The sequence below is a fragment of the Hylobates moloch genome, unplaced genomic scaffold, assembly GCF_009828535.3.
Source record: "Hylobates moloch isolate HMO894 unplaced genomic scaffold, HMol_V3 SCAFFOLD_10, whole genome shotgun sequence".
In the NCBI taxonomy this organism is placed as follows: domain Eukaryota; kingdom Metazoa; phylum Chordata; class Mammalia; order Primates; family Hylobatidae; genus Hylobates; species Hylobates moloch.
This window is the reverse complement of record NW_026652285.1, coordinates 34386941-34410486: the sequence shown is the minus strand read 5'-3', so window position 1 is coordinate 34410486 and position 23546 is coordinate 34386941. Positions and strand designations below refer to the sequence as shown.

Genomic DNA, 23546 nt, shown 5'->3' with positions numbered 1-23546 from the left:
CAAGTGATTCTCCTGCCTCAGCCTTCAGAGTAGCTGAGACAACAGGTGCACACCACCATGCCTGGCTAATTTTTGTATTTTTAGTAGAGATGGGGTTTCGCCATATTGGCCAGCCAGACTGGTCTCGAACTCCTGACTTCAAGTGATCCACCCACCTTGGCCTCCCAAAGTACTGGGATTATAGGCGTGAGCCACTGTGCCGGGCCACCCAGCCTATTTTAAATATATATGCTTCATTCTGTGGATACATCTTCCACCATAAAACACCAACAGGATTTCGGGGAAGAGTACACTGAAGTTTACCTGAGAAAAGTGAGAGGGCCAGAAAAACTGTAATAATTCTCTTTGGAGGGGGAAGCCCTACTAGATGATGAACTATATTTTGATGCTGCAATAGGTTAAAACAGGTTAGTACTAGAGAAGAAATACTAGGCTCTTTGTGGAAAAGAATGGAGTGCAGAAATAACCGCAAATGCCCGTGGGTATCTAGGTTATACTGCGAATGATGGAAACAAAGTTCAGTCATCAGTGATGTTGGCAGTCTCTTATCTTTGCCTCACTTCTTATACTGATATTCCAGAGAGATTACAGTATATGTGATAATTCACCATAAAAATCATGGAAGGGCCTATAATCTGAGCACTTTGGGAGGCCAAGGCAAGCAGGTCACTTGAGGCCAGGAGTTTGAGACCAGCCTGGCCAATGTGGCAAAACCTTGTCTTTACTAAAAATACAAAAATTAGCAGGGCATGACGGCACACACCTATCGTCCCAGTTACTTCGGAGGCTGAGGCAGGAGAATCACTTCAACCAGGAAGGCAGAGGTGGCAGTGAGCCAAGATCATGCGACCGCACTCTATCCTAGATGATAGAGTGAGACTGTCTCAAAAAAAAAAAAAAAAAAAAGCTGTGGAAGGAAGCCTGGATTACTTGTTTATAATTTTGAAGTAATGAAGACCTTCTTAGGAAAACATGAAATCTAGAAGTTGAGATATGTTTAATATTCAAATTAAGAACTTCAGTGTATAAAAATGATACAGACATGGAAAGATTATTTGCCACAATTTGACTAAAATAGATTCACTTTCTTCATATCCAAAAGATATTTTACAAATCAATAAGACAACCAAAGTGCCAGCAGAAAAATGGGCAACATATGTGAAAACGTATAGTAAAGAAGTGGTCAATAGAAACGAAAGATGCGGAATCGCACTCACAAATTTTCAATGGCAGGCAAGGTGGCTCACTCCTTGTAATCCCAGCACTTTGGGATCCCTTGAGGCTAGGGGTTGGAGACCAGCCTGGCTAACATAACAAGACCCCTTCTCTACAAAAAAAGAAGTAAAAAACAAAACAAAACAAAAGCCGAATGTGGTGGTGTATGCCTGTAGTTCCAGCTACTCAGGAGGCTGAGGCAGGAGGGTCATTTGAACCTAGGAGTTCGAGGTTACAGTAAACCATGATTGTGCCACTGCATTGTAGCCTGGGCAATAGAATGAGACCTTGTCTCAAAAAAGAAGTTTTTAATGGCGAAACAATTCACATGGTATAGGTACAAGGTTGCCCATTGCTGCATTGTTTAAAGGTGAAATAGAAAAAAACAATACCCAAAGGAATAGTTCTACTATAAGGATACATGCACAGCCATGTTCACTGCAGCACTATTCACAGTAGCAAAGACATGGAATCAACCTAAATACCCATCAGTAGTACATGGGATAAAGAAGACGTGGTACATATACACCATGGAATACTATGGAGGCATAAAAAGAACAAGATCGTGCCCTTTGCTGGAACATGGATGGAGCTAGAAGCCATTATTCTTAGCATACTAACTCAGGAACAGAAAACCAAGTACCACATGTTCTCACTTATAAGTGGAAGCTAAGTGATGTGAACTCATGGACACATAGAGGGGAACAACACACACTGGGGCCTATAGGAGGGTGGAGGGTGGGAGGAGGGAGAGGATCAGGAAAAATAACTAATGGGTACTAGGCTTAATACCTGGGTGGCAAAATAATCTGTACAGCATACCCCATGGCACAAGTTTACATAACAAACCTGCACACGTACCTCTGAACTTAAAATACAATTTTTTTTAAAAGGCCAGGCCAGTGGCTCATGCCTGTAATCCTTGCACTTTGGGAGGCCAAGGCAGACGGATCGCTTGAGCCCAGGAGTTCAAGACCAGCCTGGCCAACATGTTGATGGCCCGTCTCTACTAAAAATACAAAAATTAGCCAGGCATGATGGTGGGCACCTGTAATCCCAGCTACTCGGGAGGCTGAGGCAGGGGAATCACTTGAACCCAGGAGGTGGAGGTTGCAGTGAGCCAAGATCGCACCACTGCATTCCAGCCTGGGCAACAAAGCAAGACTCTGCCTCAAAAAAAAAAAAAAAAAATGGTGGGTGGGGGCAGGTTTAATTAGACCTTTCCTCTAGACATTCTCTGGAAGGTCTTGGAATTAAAAACGTGTATCTTTTGTATACCCACTCACACACTTGGCAAGCTGAATTGTCCACAGGCTTTTCCAGACCTTACTAATACAAAACAAAACCATAAAAAAAAAAAAACAGCCACCATAAATAGGAGGTAGAATAAATTGTATACAGTGCAGTCATTTCATAGAGTACTGTGCAACCATTCTAAACACTGAGGTATCTCTGTGCTGATTGTAGATTCCAAAACGCATTGTTCCATACCTCACTTTTTTCACTTAGTAGTGTGTGTGTGTTTCTTTTTAAAATGATGAGTAGGTTGAAGAGGGCAGGGAATAGGGGTTGGTGAGCGTGAACAGTCAGGCTGATTGCTGCAGGGTCCCTTGCATTAGTTCAGGTGAGAAGAGACCCGAGTAGGCCAGTGAGCCTGGAGGAGAGGCTCTCTGTGTGTTTAATTGATTTCTAGCTTTTTTTCTCTATTCATGTAGGTAATACACGTTTCTTTTGTGAATTTTTATTTAAATGATTTTTTGTTGTTGTTACTGGATCTATAAACAGCCCAACTCCAAGGAATCTGGCATCTCTCAATGGAGCATACAGGTGACTTCATAATCTAACCTCATTAGTAACCGCCAAAATTGGAAGTAATTTCTCTCCGTTTAAAAGGCAGTGAAACAAATTTTCAGAGCAGGTTTCTTCACCTGAACAAAATATTTTGGACTCTACTTAGAGGTGGTATGGCTCTCCTCATCAGGGAGGGACAGTGAAAGGTTTCAGCTCTGACACTGCCCACCTCTTTGGATACAACCAAGTGACTTTCTTTGAGTGGGGAGAAGTTTCGTGACTCCTTGTATTACCTTCCTTAGGGTAGACTTTGGGCCTGCAGTGACATTAGTCCTAACTTGCTCTTAGTTAAGAAGAGTTCATCTTTTCTAATAGGAACATGACAGCAAAGCAGCTCAAACTCCAAAGAGGCGTTAGGCCATAGATTGTACAGATGTCTACATTTTCTTAATAATAGTCTATATTCTTAGAAAAGGACATACAGATCTTAGTGTAACATACTTAAGTAAAATAGTTTCTTTCATTTGCTTCACAAGAGAAAGCAAAATAATTTGGCTGGGCACAGTGGCTTGCACCTGTAATCCCAGCACCTTGAGAGGCTGAGGCGGTTGGATCACTTCAGCTCAGAAGCTCAAGACCAGCCTGGGCAACATGGTGAAACCTCATCTCTACAAAAAAAAAAAATACAAAAATCGGGCCAGGTGCTGTGGCCCACACCTGTAATCCTAGCACTTTGGGAGGCCGAGGCAGGCGGATCACCTGAGGTCAGGAGTTCAAGACCAGCCTGGCCAACACAGCAAAAATCTGTCTCTACTAAAAATACAAAAACTAGTTCGGCATGGTGGTGCGCACCTGTAATCCCAGCTTCTTGGGAGGCTGAGGCAGTAAAATCGCTTGAACCCAGGAGGCAGAGGTTGCAGTGAGCTGAGATCTGTGCAGCCTGGGCAACAGAGTGAGACTCCATCGCAAAGAAAAAAAAATTAACCAGGTGTGGTGGCACTTGCCTGTAGTCCCAGGTACTCAGAGGACTGAGGTGGGAGGATTGCTTGACCCCAGGAGGTTGAGGCTACAGGTGAGCCAAAATTGCACCACTGCATTCCAGCCTGGGCAACAGTGAGACACTGTCTCAAAAAAAAAGAAAAAATATATATATATATAATGTAGTATTGTATATATTGTGTACATATATATAATGTAGTATTGTTCAGAGGGTCTTGGGACTTTCCTGAGGGTCCTAACCTGCTTCTCTGTCATCAGCTACCTATCCTTCTCCACCTACATTGTGCCTCTGCGGGGCATACACAAGTAACCTCCAAGAACGCGATGCCACTGCTCCGTTAGCCCAACACCTATGCCTTAGCCTGTGCTGCTCCATTGGCTAAAATGTGCTTCACCCTTTTGTGCATAGTGACCGTTATTCAGCTTTCAGGGCCGAGCCCACGGGTCATGTCCTGCCTGTCATTCTCTCCAGACAGCTGATTAATGACCTCCTGCTGTACGGGGCCTTGATACCTTCCATGACTTCATTTATCTCCCTGTTGTCTAATTATTTGCATGTCTTACCTCCCCTGACATAGGTATCTGACATACATATGCTGTTTAATTTTTACTTTGCATCTAAATACCATTAAAAATTCAAAATTAATCCTACACTGAACCTTAAACACTTCTTTATTTGTAATAACTATATGTGTCATCCTGTGGATGCATCTTCACTTACACGTTGTGTCCTTCACTGTTGAGCATTTGTATTCATTATTTGCTGTTAAACGCCTGGCTGTGACTATCTTATGGCTGAATCTTTGTGGACATGTTGTGTGAATTATTTTCTTAATCTGTAGTCTTAGAAGGAAAATTATGGTTGTGTGTGTGTTCCATATTCATTACACATCGGTGGCTCCGGCAGATATACGCCCCTTAGGAACTAATGCCTTCTGATTCTTTCTGTGCCTCAGCTCTACGCTTTCTACTTTGAGAGTGATCATGGTTCTCTTTAACATCTTTTGTCCTGAGTGTTGAGCAGTTCACCACAGTATGTGTGTAGTATGAGGAGGGAAAAAAAAACATAAGGAACTTGGCAATTTTTTGTTCCAAGTGAAAGATCTAGCCGGTTTTTTGTTTTTATTATTTCCCATTGAAACCCTTAAATATGGTTTGGATTGCTTCCACCTCTTGGCTGTTGTGAATAGTACTTCCGTGAACGTGGGTGTACAAGGTCTTTGAGCCTGCGCTTTCAATTATTTTGGTTATATCCTCAGAAGTAGGATTGTTGGATCGTATGTTCTTTTTATTTTTTGGCAGGGTGTTACTCTGTCACCCAGGCTGGAACGCAGTGACATGAACACAGCTCACTGCAGCCTGAACTTCCTGGGCTCAAAAGGTCCTTCTGCCTCCACCTTCCCAGTAGCTGGTGCACGCCATCATGCACAACAAATTTATTTTGATTTTTGTAGAGGCAGAGTCTCACCATGTTGCCCAGGCTGGGCACAAATTTGTGGCCTCATGCAGTCCTCCCACCTTGGTCTTCCAAAGTGCTGGGATGACAGGTGTGAGCCATTGCGCCTGACTATTTTTAATTTTTAAATTATTGTTATTATTTTTAGAAACAAGAGTCTTGCTCTGTTGCCCAGGCTGGAGTGCAGTGGTGCAATCATGGCTCACTGCAGCCTTGACCTCCCTGGCTCAACTGATCCTCCCACCTCAGCATCCCACAGAGCTGGGGCTACAGGCATGTGCTACCATGCCCAGCTAATTTTTAACTTTTTTGTAGGCATGGGATCTCTATGTTGCCCACACTGGTCTCAAACTCCTGATTCAAGCAATCCTCCTGCCCCAGCCTCCCAAAGTGCTGGGATTACAGGCATAAGCCACCATGCCTGGCCAGTCTGTTACTGTTAAGGAATTAAAATCCAATTAAAAAATATTTAGCCTCATAAACACACACACATACACATATGTGTGTATATATTTCTATATATTTCTAATATATATAGAAGCTTCTGTATATTTCTAATATATATAGAAGCTTCTGTATATTTCTATTATATCTAAGATATAATACAGTTATCATGTTATCCCCCAAATAAAGGTGATTTCCAAGACCAGAACTGGGAGGTAGGAATTGTTCTCTATGACCCAACTATTTGGATCTAGATTTTTTCAGGGAGGAGGAATCAGATTTAGATGACTGGCAAGGAAAGATCATGCATTTTACAGAAGGAGGTATATTATAGGGGTGGAACTTTGGCTTAGTTCCAGTCATCTTCAGCAGTATCTAGTATAGCTACCTCTTATCCCAGGGCAGCCTCACAAAGTCATTGCCCTCTGTGATATGGTAGCAGGGATATGAGCCCTGGAATCAGTCAGACTTCATTTCAGAATGCTGACCTCACCAGTTACTAGCTGTGCCTTGAACAGAACAAAAGAGTATACTGGTTTTATTCATTTGTAAAACTGGAAAAATAATTATGGAGTTGTTTTGAGAATTCATACATGAAAATAGAGTGCATGGTACATACCTGTAGGCCTTCCTTGCCCCCATCGTCCCACACCTCCACCTTCCAAGGTGCATGTTCAGTGTCCCTTACCTGTGTTCCCACAATGGTTGGTTATCATAGAAGCTGTCACATTGGTGTAATTGTTCGCCTTGGCACATTCTATTAGTTTGTGAGTTCCTTATCTTTGAATCTCTGGCAACTTATCAGAGGACCTAGTTCATAGTAGGTACCAAAGAAGTGTAAATATTAATAGAATGAATGCATGTCTTGCTATTTTATTTCTCATGGGAAGAATGTGGACCTATTTCAGCAGGACAATAGATAGATACCCTTATATAGTGTAGTCAGTAATTACGAACTAGTCTAGTGGCTCTGAAAGTTTTTGGTGTTAGGACTCCTTTACACTCTTAAAAATTGTGGGCCCCAAACAGCCTTTGTTTATGTGGACTGATATTCAGGGTCTTTAGGAATTTAAGATTAAAATATGAATTTTAAGGTAGTGATAAACACATTACATGTTAACACATTTTCATGAAAAATAACGTTCATGTCTCCCATTTTTTTCTAATGATTTTACAGTCATTAGAAAATATTTTACAGTTTTCTAAGCCTCTTGCATGTCTGACTTAAAAGACAGATGGAGTTTCCTGTTTACTGCATTCAGTCTGTTGTGATAAGTCATTTTGATTAAAGTGTATGCAAAAAATCAAGCCTCATCACATAGATATGTAGTTTGAAACAGGAAAACCTCCTGGACTCCCAAAAGGATCTCAGGGACTTCCAGGGGTCTTCTGAAAACGCTTTAAGAATCACTGATCTAGTCTGAAAAGGAAAGTGTGGTGTCCAGATATTAGAGGATGGATTAGGGAGAAAGCCCATGTGTTTAGCCCTCTATAAAACGGGTTTACCCGTTGTCATTTATTATTTCTAGGTTAAAAAAAGTCCTTCATGAAAAAGAAAGATCTTAAGCAACATGATGGATTCAGAAGCTCATGAAAAGAGGCCACCAATACTAACCTCTTCAAAACAAGATATATCACCTCATATTACAAATGTTGGTGAGATGAAGCATTACTTGTGTGGCTGCTGTGCAGCCTTCAACAACGTCGCAATCACATTTCCCATTCAGAAGGTCCTCTTTCGACAACAGCTGTATGGCATCAAAACCCGGGATGCAATACTTCAGTTGAGAAGGGATGGATTTCGAAATTTGTATCGTGGAATCCTTCCCCCATTGATGCAGAAGACAACTACGCTTGCACTTATGTTTGGTCTGTATGAGGATTTATCCTGCCTTCTCCACAAGCATGTCAGTGCTCCAGAGTTTGCAACCAGTGGCGTGGCGGCAGTGCTTGCAGGGACAACAGAAGCAATTTTCACTCCACTGGAAAGAGTTCAGACATTGCTTCAAGACCACAAGCATCATGACAAATTTACCAACACTTACCAGGCTTTCAAGGCACTGAAATGTCATGGAATTGGAGAGTATTATCGAGGCTTGGTGCCCATTCTTTTCCGGAATGGACTCAGCAATGTCTTGTTTTTCGGCCTTCGAGGTCCCATTAAGGAGCATCTGCCTACAGCAACGACTCACAGTGCTCATCTGGTCAATGATTTTATCTGTGGAGGTCTGTTGGGTGCCATGTTGGGATTCTTGTTTTTTCCAATTAATGTTGTAAAAACTCGCATACAGTCTCAGATTGGTGGGGAATTTCAGTCTTTCCCCAAGGTTTTCCAAAAAATCTGGCTGGAACGGGACAGAAAACTGATAAATCTTTTCAGAGGTGCCCATCTGAATTACCATCGGTCCCTTATCTCTTGGGGCATAATCAATGCAACTTATGAGTTCTTGTTAAAGGTTATATGAAAAAACCATCAGTTAAGTGCCATTTATCAACTGAATAACCCTTCTAAGAAGAATGCAGTTCGGCCTCTTTCTTAATTGGCCAAATACAAGTTGGTGTCATAACTCCAGACCACAGTGAGTTATGGGCAAAGCTTTTTTCCTTAAGCATCAACAAAATAGAATAAAAGGTTCCAATAGGAAAATACAAGGTTTTTGTTTTGTTTTGTTTTCTGTTTTTTTTTTTTTTTTTTTATCATTACCTAAGAGCTTTAGGCTAATTGCCTGGTAAATAGCTGTCCATCTGATGGCCTTTGACAGGGAACCTAATCCCCAAGATAGGATTCTTTTTCTCAAACCAGTCTTGAAATCTCCTGCATTGAAACATAAGTGGCTGTGACCGGCCAGAGAGAAGGTCCTCAGGGGCCAGGGGTTCCTCAGGCTTCCTTTGTTACTCCATTGCTTGCTTCTCTGCCCTCAGGAGCAGCTGCAGAGGACAGTCTTCATTAAGCTCAAGCATATGACAAAGGGGCAGAACAGAGAAGAAAAACAGCTTATTAGGTATAGGCTTTTCATGATAAATTGCTTGTATTAGTTTTGAAACTAAGCACCTATTGGATAGTCATTATACTATTTCTATTTAGATATGGTAGATCAAGGAGCTGTGAAAGTTCCTGTTTTGCTTTCTAGGTTTGAAAGTTTTCTGTTTGATTCTGACTGTGACCTTCAACCCTTCCAAAATGTCCTTATGTTATAATTTCACTTATTTCATTGCCAAAAGATGAAGGGACTTAAATCTTGTTATAGTTGTTCCATCTTGTTAACAAGTTTTTATTTTGTATGTGGATCAAATTCTGGTTAGCTTGGTTTCTTTGAATTACTGGTGCCATCTCAGCAAAGGTCTGTGGTTATTTTTCCCCTTGAGTGGGAGTTGGTCATATTCAAGCATCTTGTTCTCTTAAAACTCTCCTTTTAAAAAATAAACACTTCCATAACATTTTGTTTTGGAAGTCTGTTAATGCAATCCCACGTTTTCCCCCTAGTTTCTAAATGTTACAGAGAGGGGAAAAAAGGCTCAGGATAGTTTTCATCCCACAGTGTTCGCTGTCTTTTATTTTACTCTTGGAAATAAAGACTCCATTAGGGTTTTGACATTTTGGGAACCCAGTTTTACCATTGTGTCAGTAAAACAATAAGATAGTTTGAGAGCATACGATCTAAATAAAGACATTTGAAGGGTTAGTTTGAATTCTAAAAGTAGGTAATAGCCAAATAGCATTCTCATCCCTTAACAGACAAAAACTTATTTGTCAAAAGAATTAGAAAATGTGAAAATATTTTTTCCAGATGAAACTCATATGCCACTTCCAATTGACTAATGAAATACAAGAGACAGACTGAAAAAGTGGATTATGCATCTTAAAACCCTTTCTGTAAATATTATGTAGCTAAAGATCGACTTCCAGCATCTGACATGACAGTAGGTTTCTTGTTAACCAGTTTTTCTTCTTTCTGGGTAATTGCATGTGAATATTTACACATACTGACCAAAATAAAGGCCTCAACTTGGTAGTTTACTGAAAGTTCTTGGGCAAATAGTCCGTAAAAGCTGTTGACCTCTAAATGCACTATGGCTGGTTAAATACAGTGACTATCCTTCTTCCAGCTGTAAAGGATGAAGCGTATTAAGCATTAGCCAGGCAGTAATAAAGCTAAATAGCCATTCAGCAGCTCTGACAATGTTGTGCTGGATATTGCAGTTTGCTTTCAAGGTGCAGATGTAAGGATTTAAAAAATAATAATTTGGCACCAAATAAATATGAGTAGCATCCTTTGGCCTATTAAAGAGTCAGGATTTGAAGGGAATTGAGTTTGAGAAATGAATAAATAAAGGCACCTTGGTGCCTGACCCCCTCAATCATGTGTGTGACTGAGCACTCACAGGCATGTCCAGCTACTCAGCCCAGGGCAGGTGGGTTAGCCTGGGGTTATACCTTGGCCCTGGGAATAGACACCATTGGGCCTTTGGTTTTGTTGGGCTTTCTGTTGTCTTTACACTCCATACAGGTGGTAGAAATCTGAGTTCTAAAGCACTTTTGTGAAAGACAAGCTAAGTGAGAATTCTAAAGAAAATGCTTTGGTTTCTGCTGTCTCAAATAAGTGGCGTTTAAAAACAATTGTTAATAAATATTTTTAATGGTTTTAACTCAGTATTTTTTTTATTTCTTTGTCACTCTTTACAGCTTTTGAAGACCAAACTGCAAATACATTACCAGGGATGGTTTTGTGTTGTCCTATAGACTTCTTAATTTGACAAAAAATTTAGCAGAACTTTTAACCAACAGCTTTGTCTGAACTTGAAGTCAAAATGTGTTGTTAATAAGAGATTCTAACTATTGCTTTTACCTTCAGTATGAACTAGTGTGGTAACAACTTTGAAAAGGCAGGCCGGGTGCAGTGGCTCACGCATGTAATCCCAGCACTTTGGGAAGCCGAGGCGGGTGGATCACTTGAGGTCAGAAGTTTGAGACCAGCCTGGCCAACACGGCGAAACCCCATCTCTACTAAAAATACAAAAAATTAGCCAGGTGTGGTGGCACATGCCTGTGATCCCAGCTACCCGGGAGGCTGAGGCAGGAGAATCGCTTGAACCTGGGAGGCTGAGGTTGCAGTGAGCCGAGATTGCACCACTGCACTCCAGCCTGGGTGACAGAGTGAGACTCTGTCTCAAAAAAAAAAAAAAAAAAAGTGAAAAGGCAAACAAGATTGAATATCTGAAAAGCTTTAAAAGTGGCCTTTCTGTTACATATGTGGCACAAATGGCTCATGAGCGCAGGACACTTACGGTCTTGTGTCCTATACTTCATGTGTGATGCCACCAGAAATGTTATGGATTCCGTATTGAACACACTGAGAGTGGTATGAGCCCTCAGGACTGCACCACAGAGTAAACACAACCTTGATATGGTGGCGAATATGTGTGTCTTTCTTGTTTCATTTGTGGTTGGGGACAAAATCGATGTGTTTGTCTAAATAGTCGATATTCATCTTAACATGGTTGGCTGTGTAATCACCGGCTATATTGTGAACTGTGCAATAAAACAGAATCGTTTGTGTATATAATTACCTTTGGATACCTGAAATTCCCAAGCTCGGTTACAATGTAATACTCAGTATAAGGCTGTGCAAACATGGAAGGGAATCATGGTGGTCGATGGGATATATGAAATGGGATCTAGAGGGCTTCGAGTGAAGCCAATCATGTTGAACGAACACTGGTTCAGTGTAGATGAAGTAGAGTGAGGTGTATGCAGTCATAAAATGAAGGGTGGACAGGAGATTACATTTGAAGAAAGGATAAGCACTCAGACTTGGTTTCTTTAAAATTAAAATATTTCTTTTCTCGTGCAAATGCATATCAAAGACTTGAACAGGTATTCTCTTGAAATTTGAGGATTTTTAGTTTTGAATGCTGTCTTTGCTTAATATTAAATATGTGTTGCCTATTGGCTCCCAAATTGTGTGGGAGTCTCTAAATGTTTCCTCTTGAAGGTTCATTATTGAAAGTGGTTAAGCGCACAATGCTATTTTTGTTTGATAGTTTGAGTTTTATGACCATATGAGTTTAAATGAAATCTGTTAAATGTTTCAGAGTTAACACTTTTTTTTTTTGATAATTTGGAATAAAGTTTGTTTTTTAAGCCCGCTCTTTTTGGTCTTCTCTTATGGTTGAGTAGTTCCTTGTTACTGGCACATTCCTTTTTTGTGGTATTAATAGATTGATCTGTTAGTCTTTTTATTCAGAAAACATTTAGCACACTACCTTGACTTTCAGCAACTTAACCTGGGGATGTTGCAGGTAAAACATTCCTTTGTCTATCCATCTTATTTGGTCAAGAGGGGTTTCATATAAGTTTTATTTTCCAGGTAGTTTAACTGCAAAGCTTTTTGTTTGTTTGTTTGTTCATTTGTTTGTTTGACAGGGCTTCTATTGCCCGGGCTGGAGTGTAGTGGCATGATCATGGCTCACCATAGCTTGACTTCCTGGGCTCAAGCGATCCTTCCGCCTCAGCCTCCTGAGTAGCTGGGACTACAGGTATGTGCCACCCAGCCCAGCTAACTTTTGTAGAGATAGGGTTTCACCATGTTGCCCAGGCTGGTCTTGAATTCCTGGGCTCAAGCAATCCGCCCACCTTGGCCTCCCAAAGGTCTGGGATTACAGGCGTGAGCCACTGTGCCTGCCACATTTTATTTCTTAAAGGTCTTCCTCATATTTAATAACCTTCCCTACTGAGTTTAAACTTTCTTGGTTTAGCTTATCAGTACTTTCTGTTGTAATAGAGTAGCCTCACGTAATGTTTACTCCCAAGTTACATGGTCTGGATGTTTGTGCTTTTCAGTTTTGTTTTTTTTTTAATGTCTACTTTTGCCTTCAGAGCTGCTCCTTTCTGTTGTAGCTCATTGGTTAGGAGAGTGTGAAGTTTTAGCCACATTGTGAATTTGCGTGTTAAGTTTTAGGTTGTTTCCTGGCTTTAGAGATCATTGAGGTTGCCTGATAAGGACAGCAAGGTAAAGGAGCAGTTGCTTCTAAAAGTCCTGTTTTGGATTGAAATCCATCATAAAGGGAAAGTGCAATATCCTGAACTTGTAAATTTAGATTTGATAAAAAGAGTGTTTAATCATCATATCATCTGATGAAATCTTTTTTTTTTTTTTTTTGAGGCGGAGTCTCACTCTGTCACCCAGGCTGGAGTGCAGTGGTGCAATCTCGGCTCACTGCAACCTCTGCCTCCCAGATTCAAGCAATTCTCCTGCCTCAGCCTCCCGAGTAGCTGGGATTACAGGCATGTGCCACCACGCCCGGCTAATTTTTTTGTATTTTTAGTAGACGGGGTTTCACCTTATTGGCCAGGCTGGTCTCGAACTCCTGACCTTGTGATCCACCCACCTCGACCTCCCAAAGTGCTGGGATTACAGGCGTGAGCCACCGCGCCCGGCCTGATGAAATCTTTTAACCCACCCATAGCAGCCACTGTAGAGTTCAAGCAGCCACCGTAGAGTTCTAGCAGCCACCGTAGAATTCTAGCAGCCACCGTAGAGTTCCGGCAGCCACCGTAGAATTCTAGCAGCCACCGTAGAGTTCCGGCAGCCACCGTAGAGTTCTGGCAGCCACCGTAGAGTTCCGGCAGCCATCGTAGAGTTCCGGCAGCCACCGTAGAGTTCCGGCAGCCACCGTAGAGTTCCGGCAGCCACCGTAGAGTTCTAGCAGCCACCGTAGAGTTCTAGCAGCCACTGTAGAGTTCTAGACCTCCAGGGTGAGGAGTAGGTGTGGCCAGGAACGGCCCTGGGGGATCTCTGCATAGCTACAGAGCACTCCCAATCCCCAAGAGACTGGTTCCCATCTTAAATTTTTTTATTTATTTATTTACTTATTTATTTAGAGACAGGGTTTCGCTCTTGTTGACCTGGCTGTAGTGCAATGGCATGATCTCAGCTCACAGCAACCTCTGACCCCTGGGTTCAAGCGATTCTCCTGCCTCAGCCTCCCGAGTAGCTGGGATTACAGGCATGCGCCACCACGGCTGGCTAATTTTGTATTTTTAGTAGAGATGGGGTTTTGCCATGTTGGTCAGGCTGATCTCAAACTCCCAACCTCAAGTGATCCACCCGCCTCGGCCTCCCAAAGTGCTGGGATTACAGGCGTGAGCCACCGCGCTCGCTGCCTTAAATCTATTTATCTGACGTTCCCAACTAGGAAATTTTTTCTCCAAATGAGTGTCTCTGATTTTAAAGTAGAAATTGAAGGTAAAATAGGATTTATCTCATTCTTATCTCCCTTCAAGCTATTCTTCGTATTGTCAATAATTTTTTTTTTTTTTTGAGACATGGTCTCTGTCACCCAGGCTGGAGTGCAGTGGTGAAATCTTGGCTCATTGCACCCTCCACCTCCTGTGTTAAAGCGATTCTCCTGCCTCAGCCTCCTGAGTAGCTGGGATTGCAGGCATCCGCCATCACACCTGGCTAAATTTTATATTTTTTCAGTAGAGACAGGGTTTTGCGCCAGGCTGGTCTCAAAACTCCTGACGTCAAGTGATCCACCTGCCTCAGCCTCCCAAAGTGCTGGGATTACAGGCGTGAGCCACCGCGCGCAGCCATTAGTTATTTTTAAAAATGTCACTTCAATGAATGCCTTTCCTCTGCCATGAAGACCAAACACCTTGCTGTGGCCTACAGGAGACAGGATGATCCAGCCCTTGCCTCCCTTACTCTCATCTCTAGCTAAAACTGCACTGCTGTCTGCACTCCAGCCACCAGCACTCCTGATTACTTGGGGCACGCTGTACTCATCTTGCTCCTAGCCTCTGCCCATGCAGGTGCCCTCTGCCCTCAGCACTGCCTTTCTCTACTTCATTTATAGACTGCTGTCCTTCAGATCTCGGTGGAAATGTCACTTCCTTGGGGAAGCTGGCTTACACTCTCAGGACTCGGTTAGGTTCCCCCATCAGGCTCTTCCTATGTCACCATGTTTCTATTTTTCACAGCACTTACCTGTTTTAATTACGTTGCAAATAGTTTTTGTTTGGGTCTAGAGAAGCATGTATTCACTAGTACATTTTATTTGTGTTCTCTAATTATTTTTTCATCTTGCTTAGTTTTTCTACAGCTTAATTAGAAATTAGAAAATGCAATGATGTTCTTCCTCTGATTTTCTTGTCACCTTTCTTCCAAGAAATCCATGTGTTCAAAGTGCTTGCTTGCAGTTTGCCCCATAATAGTTGTTTAATCCAAATATCTGAGCAGCAAACTGAGCTGATCCTTCTGGAGAAAGTATGGTTGAATAGCCAAGACCACTGGGTAGTCGAAGAGAAGACGACACATCCCGAACTCCTTAGTCTGGTGTGAGGGGAGGACAGCAGATAACTGGATGTGCAGTGTTCCCAAACATCACCGATCCCAAACTATTGCTTCTGCCTGCCACTGCCACAAATACAGTACGACTGCCACCCCTTCATACTCAGCTTTAATCCTCAGCATTTCTTCTGGTCCTTTATGTGCGGATGTTACAGAAGTCTACATGGAATGCCAAAATTTCCACAGGCCTTGATTTTTTTCACAGTGACTAAGATCAGAAGTAGAACCCATCAGTACTATAACACTGCACTGACTTTCTGATTTCAAAAGCGACTCTACTCTCTACAACCCATGCAAAGTTTTTCTTTACCATTTGGAACCCTTCAGGAGTTACACTGAAGCCTTGATAAGACTGTTTCGGCCAGGAGTGGTGGCTCGCGCCTGTAATCCCAGCACTTTGTGAGGCTAAGGCAGGAGGATTGCTTGAGCCTGGGCAACATAGCAAGACTGGTTCTATTTTTTTAAAATAACATTTTTAAAAGTGTGATTAAAAGACTGTCTTTCTATTGGCTTTGATCTCCTGATGGTCAGTGTCTCTAGGAATCATTATCAATAACATCAGTGAGAACAATTTCTTTGCTGGTCACATCAACACCAAATTCAATCTTCATATCAACCAGTGTACAGTTCTGGGTGGGGGCAACCGGGATTTCTCCGGTATTTCAAAAACAGCCTATGTGGCATGACTCATGATATCCACTTCAGTTTTATACCAAGTGCAGCAAAGCCAAATTTTGCTGCAATTAGCTGTTCCCTAGACCACAGGTGTGTGCCACTACACCCAGCTAAATTTTGTATTTTTTGTAGAGACGGTTTCACTATGTTGCCTGGGCTGGTCTCAAACTTCTGAGCTCAAATGATCCACCCACCTCAGCCTCCCAAAGTGCTGGGATTACAGGCATGAGCCACCATGCCCAGCCCTGTTGCCTCTTTAAAAAGCCAGTCCTGGCAGGGCACGGTGGCTCATGCCTGCAATCTCAGCATTTTGGGTGGCCAAGGCAGGAGGATCTATTGAGCCCAGGAATTTGAGAGTTCAAGTCCAGCCTAGGCAATATAGTAAGACCTTGTCTCACACACACACACAAAAAAAAGAATCAAGAATGATGGGACACATGGATATTCAGTATCACAGCATTCTGGAATATCCTATGAAATGACCAAATGAAGGTCAGCCTTCATTGTTAATGGCTCATGGAGGTCATTTAAGGAAAAGGTAATTTTTACATTGATCTTAAAGTACTGAATTGTTTTAGCTTGGGCTGCCATAGTGAAGTACCATAGACTGGATGACTTAAATCAGGGTTCCCCAACCCCTGGGCCATGGACAGGTTCCCATCTGTTCGGAGCCAGGCTGCACAGCAGGAGGTGAGCAGTGGGTAAGTGAGCATTACCACCTGAGCTCTGCCTCCTGTCAGATCAGTGGCAGTGTTAGATTCTCATTGGAATGCAAACCCTATTGTGAACTGCAAATGCAAGGGATCTAGATTGTGCACTCCTTATGAAAATCTAATGCCTGATGATCTGAGGTGGAACAGTTTCATCCCAAAACCATTGCCTCGCTCCACCTATCTGTGGAAAATTTGTCTTCCCTAAAACCAGTCCCTGGTGCCAAAAAGGTTGGGGACCACTGGCTTAAACAACATTTATTTCTCATGGTTCTGGAGGTTGGGAAGTCCAAGATCAAGGAGCCAGCAGATCTGGTTCCTGGTGAGGGCCCTCTCTCTGGTTTGCAGAGGGCTGTCCTCTTGCTATGTCCTCACATAATGGAGAGAAAGTTCTAATCTCAGCCCTTTATAAGTAATTATGAATTAGTTATCTTTATAAGATTACTAATCCCATCATGGGCACCTCTCTCATGACTTCATCTAACACTAATTACCACCCAAAGGCCTCACCTCCAAACACTGTCACATTGGAAGTTAGGGCTTCAGCATACGAATTCAGTCCACAACATAAGCTGCATGATTGATGAGACTGTTCTTTATTCTCCTTTAGTTTCCGAACACTGCCAGTGATCCTTTACTCTGAGAAATGTCTAGCCAATTTGAGATAAAGCACTTGTGCATGAGTCAGGATTCAGAGGTACAGGCACTCCATTTTTCTTATCCCTCCTGGCACTGTTTCTGAATTGTGGAACTCAATCGAATGAAATTGACTAGGAAGAGCAAGCAGAAAGTATTCTTTAGAATAGTTTGTCATGGAGCACTGCTTTGTTACTGTTAGAAGCATCGTTAAGGCAGTGACTTGCTTACATTGTTTTAGGGCAGCTCACCTCTATAGCTGCTCTACCTTTCATGATCAACAGAAATAAAACAAACTCAGTTCAGGTACTCTTTATTAAGCAATTACTTCCTTCTGATGTACACTAAAAAATGCATTTAGTTACACTGAGATGCTCTCTGTTTCAGATAATATGAAGAAAAATAAACTTTCAAGGGTCATCATATCTATAATGGGTGGTTTATAGTAAGTAGCTTTCTTGTTTCCTTGGGCAAAAGAAGCTTCAGAATTTTCCTTAGCCCCTCAGTTTTCTGGGGAAAGTGTGGCTAAACAAATTTCCAGGTTTTCTTGGGCTTCCCCTCCTCACTAAATAACAGTGATAGAGTTCTGAGAAGGACCAAGAGTAGGAAAAAGTGGGTACAGATGGAAACAGGATCTTTCATTTGTAATCTGTGTGTAAAATATGGAAGTAAAGAGTAAAAAAAATTAGGAGATGAAGGCCTCAGTTTGAAGATACAATTGATTTGGTTTTGGTTTTTGGTAGAGATGGGGTCTTGCTATGTTGCCTAGGCTGGTCTCAAACTCCTGGCCTCAAGTGATCCTCCCGCGTCAGCGTCCCAAAGTGCTGGGATTACAGGCGTGAGCCACCATGCCCAGCCAGCAACAGGATTTATATACCTTGAGAAAGTTAAAGGGAAGTCCAAGAAGATAGCTGTTGCTATCTAGAGCTCTTGAAAGCTTCTGCCACTTGTGATCCAAGAACAGGAATACATGTTATTTGTGTTTGGGAGCAATACCACATCTATTTGAGTCTTATTTCAACTTGAACTAGAGGAAAACAGAATCCCCAATAATTTCAGTTTGTGCCTTTTACAGTTTTTTCCTCATTTATTTTATTTAGCGAATTTGTATTACACCCATTCAGTATTGTAAAACTGCAATTTCAGGACAAATCATTTTGAGTTAAGAGGTTCTAGACTTATGGAAAATAAAGAGCATTGGCTGCCCAAGACAGGTTCCAAAGTAAAAATGTAAATGTCCCTTGATTTCTCCATTGCCTCCCAGGCTGGATTAGGCCCCTTCTGTGCCAAGTGATAACTGTTTCTTGCCTGTCTCTAACTGCATGTTTGTACTTTATCTGCCAGGACAATGTGATCTCCTTGAGGGCAGGGTCTGTCTTTCAGATTTCTATATCCACAGATTAGAGGTTCTCATAATAAATACATTTAATGAAGTAATCAATCTGATCTCTGATATTTTCTTTATCAATTATTCTTGTTTCGGAAACACTTTTAATTTCTTAAGAATTTCTTTTAGAAATGAAGAGGAATACATAGTGGATAATTTCACTTATATGAAGTTCTAGAAGAGGAAAATCTATAGCAGAAAAAAAAAAAATGGTTCCCTCTGGAAGGATGGGGGCAGAGGTTCACCTGGAAGAGGCAGGAGAGAACTTGCTGGGATGGTGGTAGTAGTCTATATGTTCACAGAAGTTTGGGTTACACAGGTGTATACATTTATATAAATTTAAGTAATGTACAGTTAATCTGTGTACTTCATTGTATGTAAATTTTACAACAAAAGAAAAAAACAATTGTTAAACTCTAGTCATGTGAGGCTTTTAGAAGGATGGGTACAGATGTCAGCAATTTAAAATGCATCAAAAATTAAGATGGATTAGGCTGGGTGCGGTGGCTCATGCCTGTAAATCCCAGCATTTGGGGAGGCCGAGACAGGTGGATCACCTGAGGTCAGGAGTTCGAGACCAGCCTGGCCAACATGGTGAAACCCCATCTCTACTAACAATACAAAAATTAGCCAGGCATGATGGTGGGTGCCTGTAACCCCAGCTACTTGGGAGGCTGAATCAGGAGAATCACTTGAACCTGGGAGACGGAGGTTGCAGTGAGCCGAGATTGCACCACTGCACTCCAGCCTGGGTGACACAGAGAGACTCTGTCTCAAAAAAAAAAAAAAAAAAAAAATTAAGATGGACTGATGGATAGAGTTAGTTAAGGGATAAAACAAGTAAAATATTAATGGTAAAACCTTGGTAAACAATGTTCACTGTAAAATTCTTTTAACTTTGCAGTTTGGACATTTTCATGATGAAATGTTGTGAAAAAGCATTAGGGGGTTTATCATTATTGCTGAATACTTGAGAAACTCAGTTTAGCTTTTTTAGTATGCTATTCTTAGATTGCTATGAAGTTATAAGATACCACTGAAATACTTGCTAGAAGGGAACACAAGCCTGTGGCCTAGAAATTTACTTGTCTTCCCCACTAATGATAATAATATGGCAGTTCCCTCCCACTGAGGTCTGGACTATCCCCTCCTGATTGTGACAGGGCTGGTGGCTAAAACAGAGGCTGATCTTTCAAACATTCTTTCCTGCCGGGCACGGTGGCTCACGCCTGTAATCCCAGCACTTTGGGAGGCCAAGGCGGGTGGATCACGAGGTCAGGAGATCGAGACCATCCTGGCTAACACGGTGAAACCCCTTCTCTACTAAAAATACAAAAAAATTAGCTGAGCTTGGTGGCGGGCGCCTGTAGTCCCAGCTACTCGGGAGGCTGAGGCAGGAGAATGGCTTGAACCTGCGAGGCGGAGCTTGCAGTGAGTCAAGATCATGCCACTCGCCGGGCGCGGTGGCTCACGCCTGTAATCCCAGCACTTTGGGAGGCCGAGGCGGGCGGATCACGAGGTCAGGAGATCGAGACCATCCTGGCTAACACAGTGAAACCCCGTCTCTACTAAAAATACAAAAAATTAGCCGGGCGTGGTGGCGGGCGCCTGTAGTCCCAGCTACTCGGGAGGCTGAGGCAGGAGAATGGCGTGAACCCCGGGGGGCGGAGCCTGCAGTGAGCCGCAATCGCGCCACTGCACTCCAGCCTGGGCGACAGCAAGACTCTGTCTGAAAAAAAAAAAAAAAAAGATCACCCCACTGTACTCCAGCCTGGGCAACAGAGTGAGACTCTGTCTCAAAACAAACAAACAAAAACATTCTTTCCTAAGACTGCCCAGCAATAAGGGGTCTACCCATCTCCTGACTAGCAGGGACCAGGCAACTAGGAAAATTATGATTTTCCTGCAATACACTGCAACTTCCAATAAATGCCAGGAAATCTTTCTTTTAATTACATACATTTATTAAGTATGCAAGAAAAAAACCATTTAGGTAATAACTGCTTAAGAATAAATGCAATGTGTTCAGAACAAATCTGATGCTTTGTATTTTAACTTTTAAAAAGTAACCATTTCACAATTAAAATTTGGATCCTTCATTTTACCCCAACAAAAACTAACCTTTTATAGAGAAGGACTTTAACAAGTAATGTCAACAAAGCATTCTAAAGTACTCATAATTTAAACAACTTGCAAAGGGACAATTATTTTTTTTGAGACAGAGTCTCGCTTGCAGTGGTGCAATCTCGGCTCACTGCAACCTCTACCTCCCAGGTTCAAGTGATTCTCCTGCCTCAGCCTCCTGAGTAGCTGGGACTACAAGCATGTATCACCAGGCCCAGCTAATTTTTTGTATTTTTAGTAGAGACAGGGTTTTGCCATGTTGGCCAGGCTGGTCTCGAACTCCTGACCTCAGGTGATCTGCCTGCTTCAGCCTCCCAAAGTGCTGGGATTATAGGCGTGAGCCACCGCACCTGGCTCCCTGGAAACAACTGTTTTTTAAAAAAACTTTTTTTTTAAGGCTAAAAAGTGTTTTGAGTTGTGTATGCCCTGGTTAAAGTTTCAGTTGTTCCTTTTCTGGATTTATTGCTATTAACAATAGTTGTGAGAGGTGACAGCGTGCTGGCAGCCCTCGCTCTCTCTCGGCACCTCCTCGGCCTTGGCGCCCACTCTGGCCCCGCTTGAGCCCTTCAGCCTGCTGCTGCACTGTGGGAGCTCCTTCCTGGAATGGCCGAGGCCGGAGCCAACTCCCTCAGCCTGCGGGTAGGTGTGGAGGGAGAGGCATGGCTGGGAAACAGGGCTGCATGCGGTGCTTGCGGGCCAGCTAGAATTCCGGGTGGGCATGGGCTCAGCGGGCCCCACACTTGGAGCGGCCCGCTGACCCTGGGCAGTGAGGGGCTTAGCACCTGGGCCAGCAGCTGTTGTGCTCGATTTCTCGCTAGGCCTTAGCTGCCTCCCCACGGAGCAGGGATTGGGACCTGCAGCCCGCCATGCCTGAGCCTCCCCGCTCTCCCCACCATGGGCTCCTGCGTGGCCCGAGCCTCCCCGACAAGCACCGCCCCCTGCTCCACGGCGCCCAGTCCCATCGACCGCCCAAGGGCTGAGGAGTGCGGGCGCATGGCGTGGGACTGGCAGGCAGCTCCACCTGCGGTGCCCCCGCCCCCTGCGAGATCCACTGAGTGAAGCCAGCTGGGCTCCTGAGTCTGGTGGGGACTTGGAGAATCTTTATGTCCAGCTAAGGGATTCCAAATACACCAATCAGCACTCTGTATCTAGCTCAAAGTTTGTAAACACACCAATCAGCACCCTGTGTCTAGCTCACGGTTTGTGAATGCACCAATCGGCACTCTGTATGTAGTTAATCTAGTGGGGACGTGGAGAACTTATGTGTCTAGCTCAGGGATTGTAAACGCACCAATCAGCTCTCTGTAAAACAGACCAATCGACTCTCTTTAAAATGGACCAGTCAGCAGAATGTGGGTTGGGCCAGATAAGAATAAAAGCAGGCTGCCCCAGCCAGCAGTGGCAAGGCGGTGGCGTTCCCTTTCACGTTGTGGATGGTTTGTTCTTTGGCTCTTTGTAATAACTCTTGCCACTGCTGACTCTTTGGGTTCACACTGGCTTTATGAACTGTAACACTCACTGTGAAGGTCTGCAGCTTCGTTCCTGAAGCCAGCAAGACCACGAACCCACCAGGAGGAACAAACAACTCCCGACGCGCCGACTTAAGAGCTGTAACACTCACCGGGAAGGTCTGCAGCTTCACTCCTGAGCCAGCAAGACCACGAACCCGCCAGAAGGAAGACTCTCCGAACACATCAGACGAACAAACTCCGGACACGCTGCCTTTAAGAACTGTAGCACTCACCGTGAGGGTCCGCAGCTTCATTCTTGAAGTCATTGAGATCAAGAACCCACCAATTCCGGACACAGTTGAAACTATTTATGGCTCATACCAGGGAGTGTATATTTCTGTAGCTGCTGTCTCATTTTGAGTTAAAAGATAAACCACACAGCATCAGGTCTCTTCCTGAGAAGGTAAGATCATCTTAGCTTCCTTGACTGCCCAGTAATGTAAATATCATGTTTTTGTTTTGTTGTTTTGTTTTTTGAGACGGAGTTTTGCTCTTGTTGCCCAGGCTGGAGTGCAATGGCACAGTCTTGGCTCACCGCAACTTCCACCCCCCAGGTTCAAACAATTCTCCTGCCCCAGCCTCCCGAGTAGCTGGGATTACAGGCATACGCCACTATACCCAGCTAATTTTTGTACTTTTAGCAGAGACGGGGTTTCACCATGTTGGCCAGGCTGGTCTCGAACTCCTGACCTCAGGTGATCGCTTGCCTTGGCCTCTCAAAGTGGTAGGATTACATGCATGAGCCACTGCACCCGGCCAATATCATATTTTAATCAAGGAACTCTTAGCTCTAGTTCAAGAAGTGCAAACCTGATAATGTACTGAAACTGATGTAGCTGAAGGGACACGTTGTTGTTCTATATTGGCCTCAAAAAGGTAAGAGGTTCTCTAAATGGACTTCTGTTATCTACACAGAGATCCATGGCATCTGTCATCCATGGAAGATCTAAATCTTAACTGCATTTTCTATATCCGTGCTTCTCTAACTGTGGTCCCTAAGACCTACAGCATCAGTGGAGGACTGATTAGAAATGCAAAACTAGTGCTCCCACTCCAGACCTACAGAATCAGAAACTCTGGATGCAGACCCAGCAATCTGTATTTTAACACATTTTTCAGGTGATTCTAATGCACAGTAAAGTTTGAGCACCATTGTTTTTTGTTCTCTGCCAAAAGGGAGGAGCCTGGAAGAAAAATTGACGGGCCCAGTGGTTGTTATACAAAAATTGGACTTTCCCAAGAGGG

The 23546-nt window shown here is 43.1% G+C and overlaps 1 protein-coding gene and 1 pseudogene across 5 annotated transcripts in view; one reads left to right on the top strand and one right to left on the bottom strand.

Moving 5' to 3' along the window:
- The window catches only part of SLC25A51 (solute carrier family 25 member 51), a 30504-nt gene extending 15626 nt beyond the window's left edge, over window positions 1–14878 (top strand). For 4 of the 5 annotated variants that reach the window (XM_058444684.1, XM_032164200.2, XM_032164198.2 and 1 more), the window contains exon 3: window positions 7435–10552. In XM_058444684.1, coding sequence (XP_058300667.1) covers window positions 7477–8370 — 894 coding nt within the window. In that variant the 5' untranslated portion in view covers window positions 7435–7476 and the 3' untranslated portion in view covers window positions 8371–10552. Of the gene's footprint in view, window positions 1–7434; window positions 10553–10589 lie in introns of those variants that run through there. The other variant, XM_032164201.2, reaches the window with a different exon arrangement.
- Window positions 14879–15006: 128 nt separating this feature from the next.
- Window positions 15007–16524, bottom strand: LOC116475386 (bifunctional phosphoribosylaminoimidazole carboxylase/phosphoribosylaminoimidazole succinocarboxamide synthetase-like; annotated as a pseudogene).
- Window positions 16525–23546: the final 7022 nt, after the last annotated feature.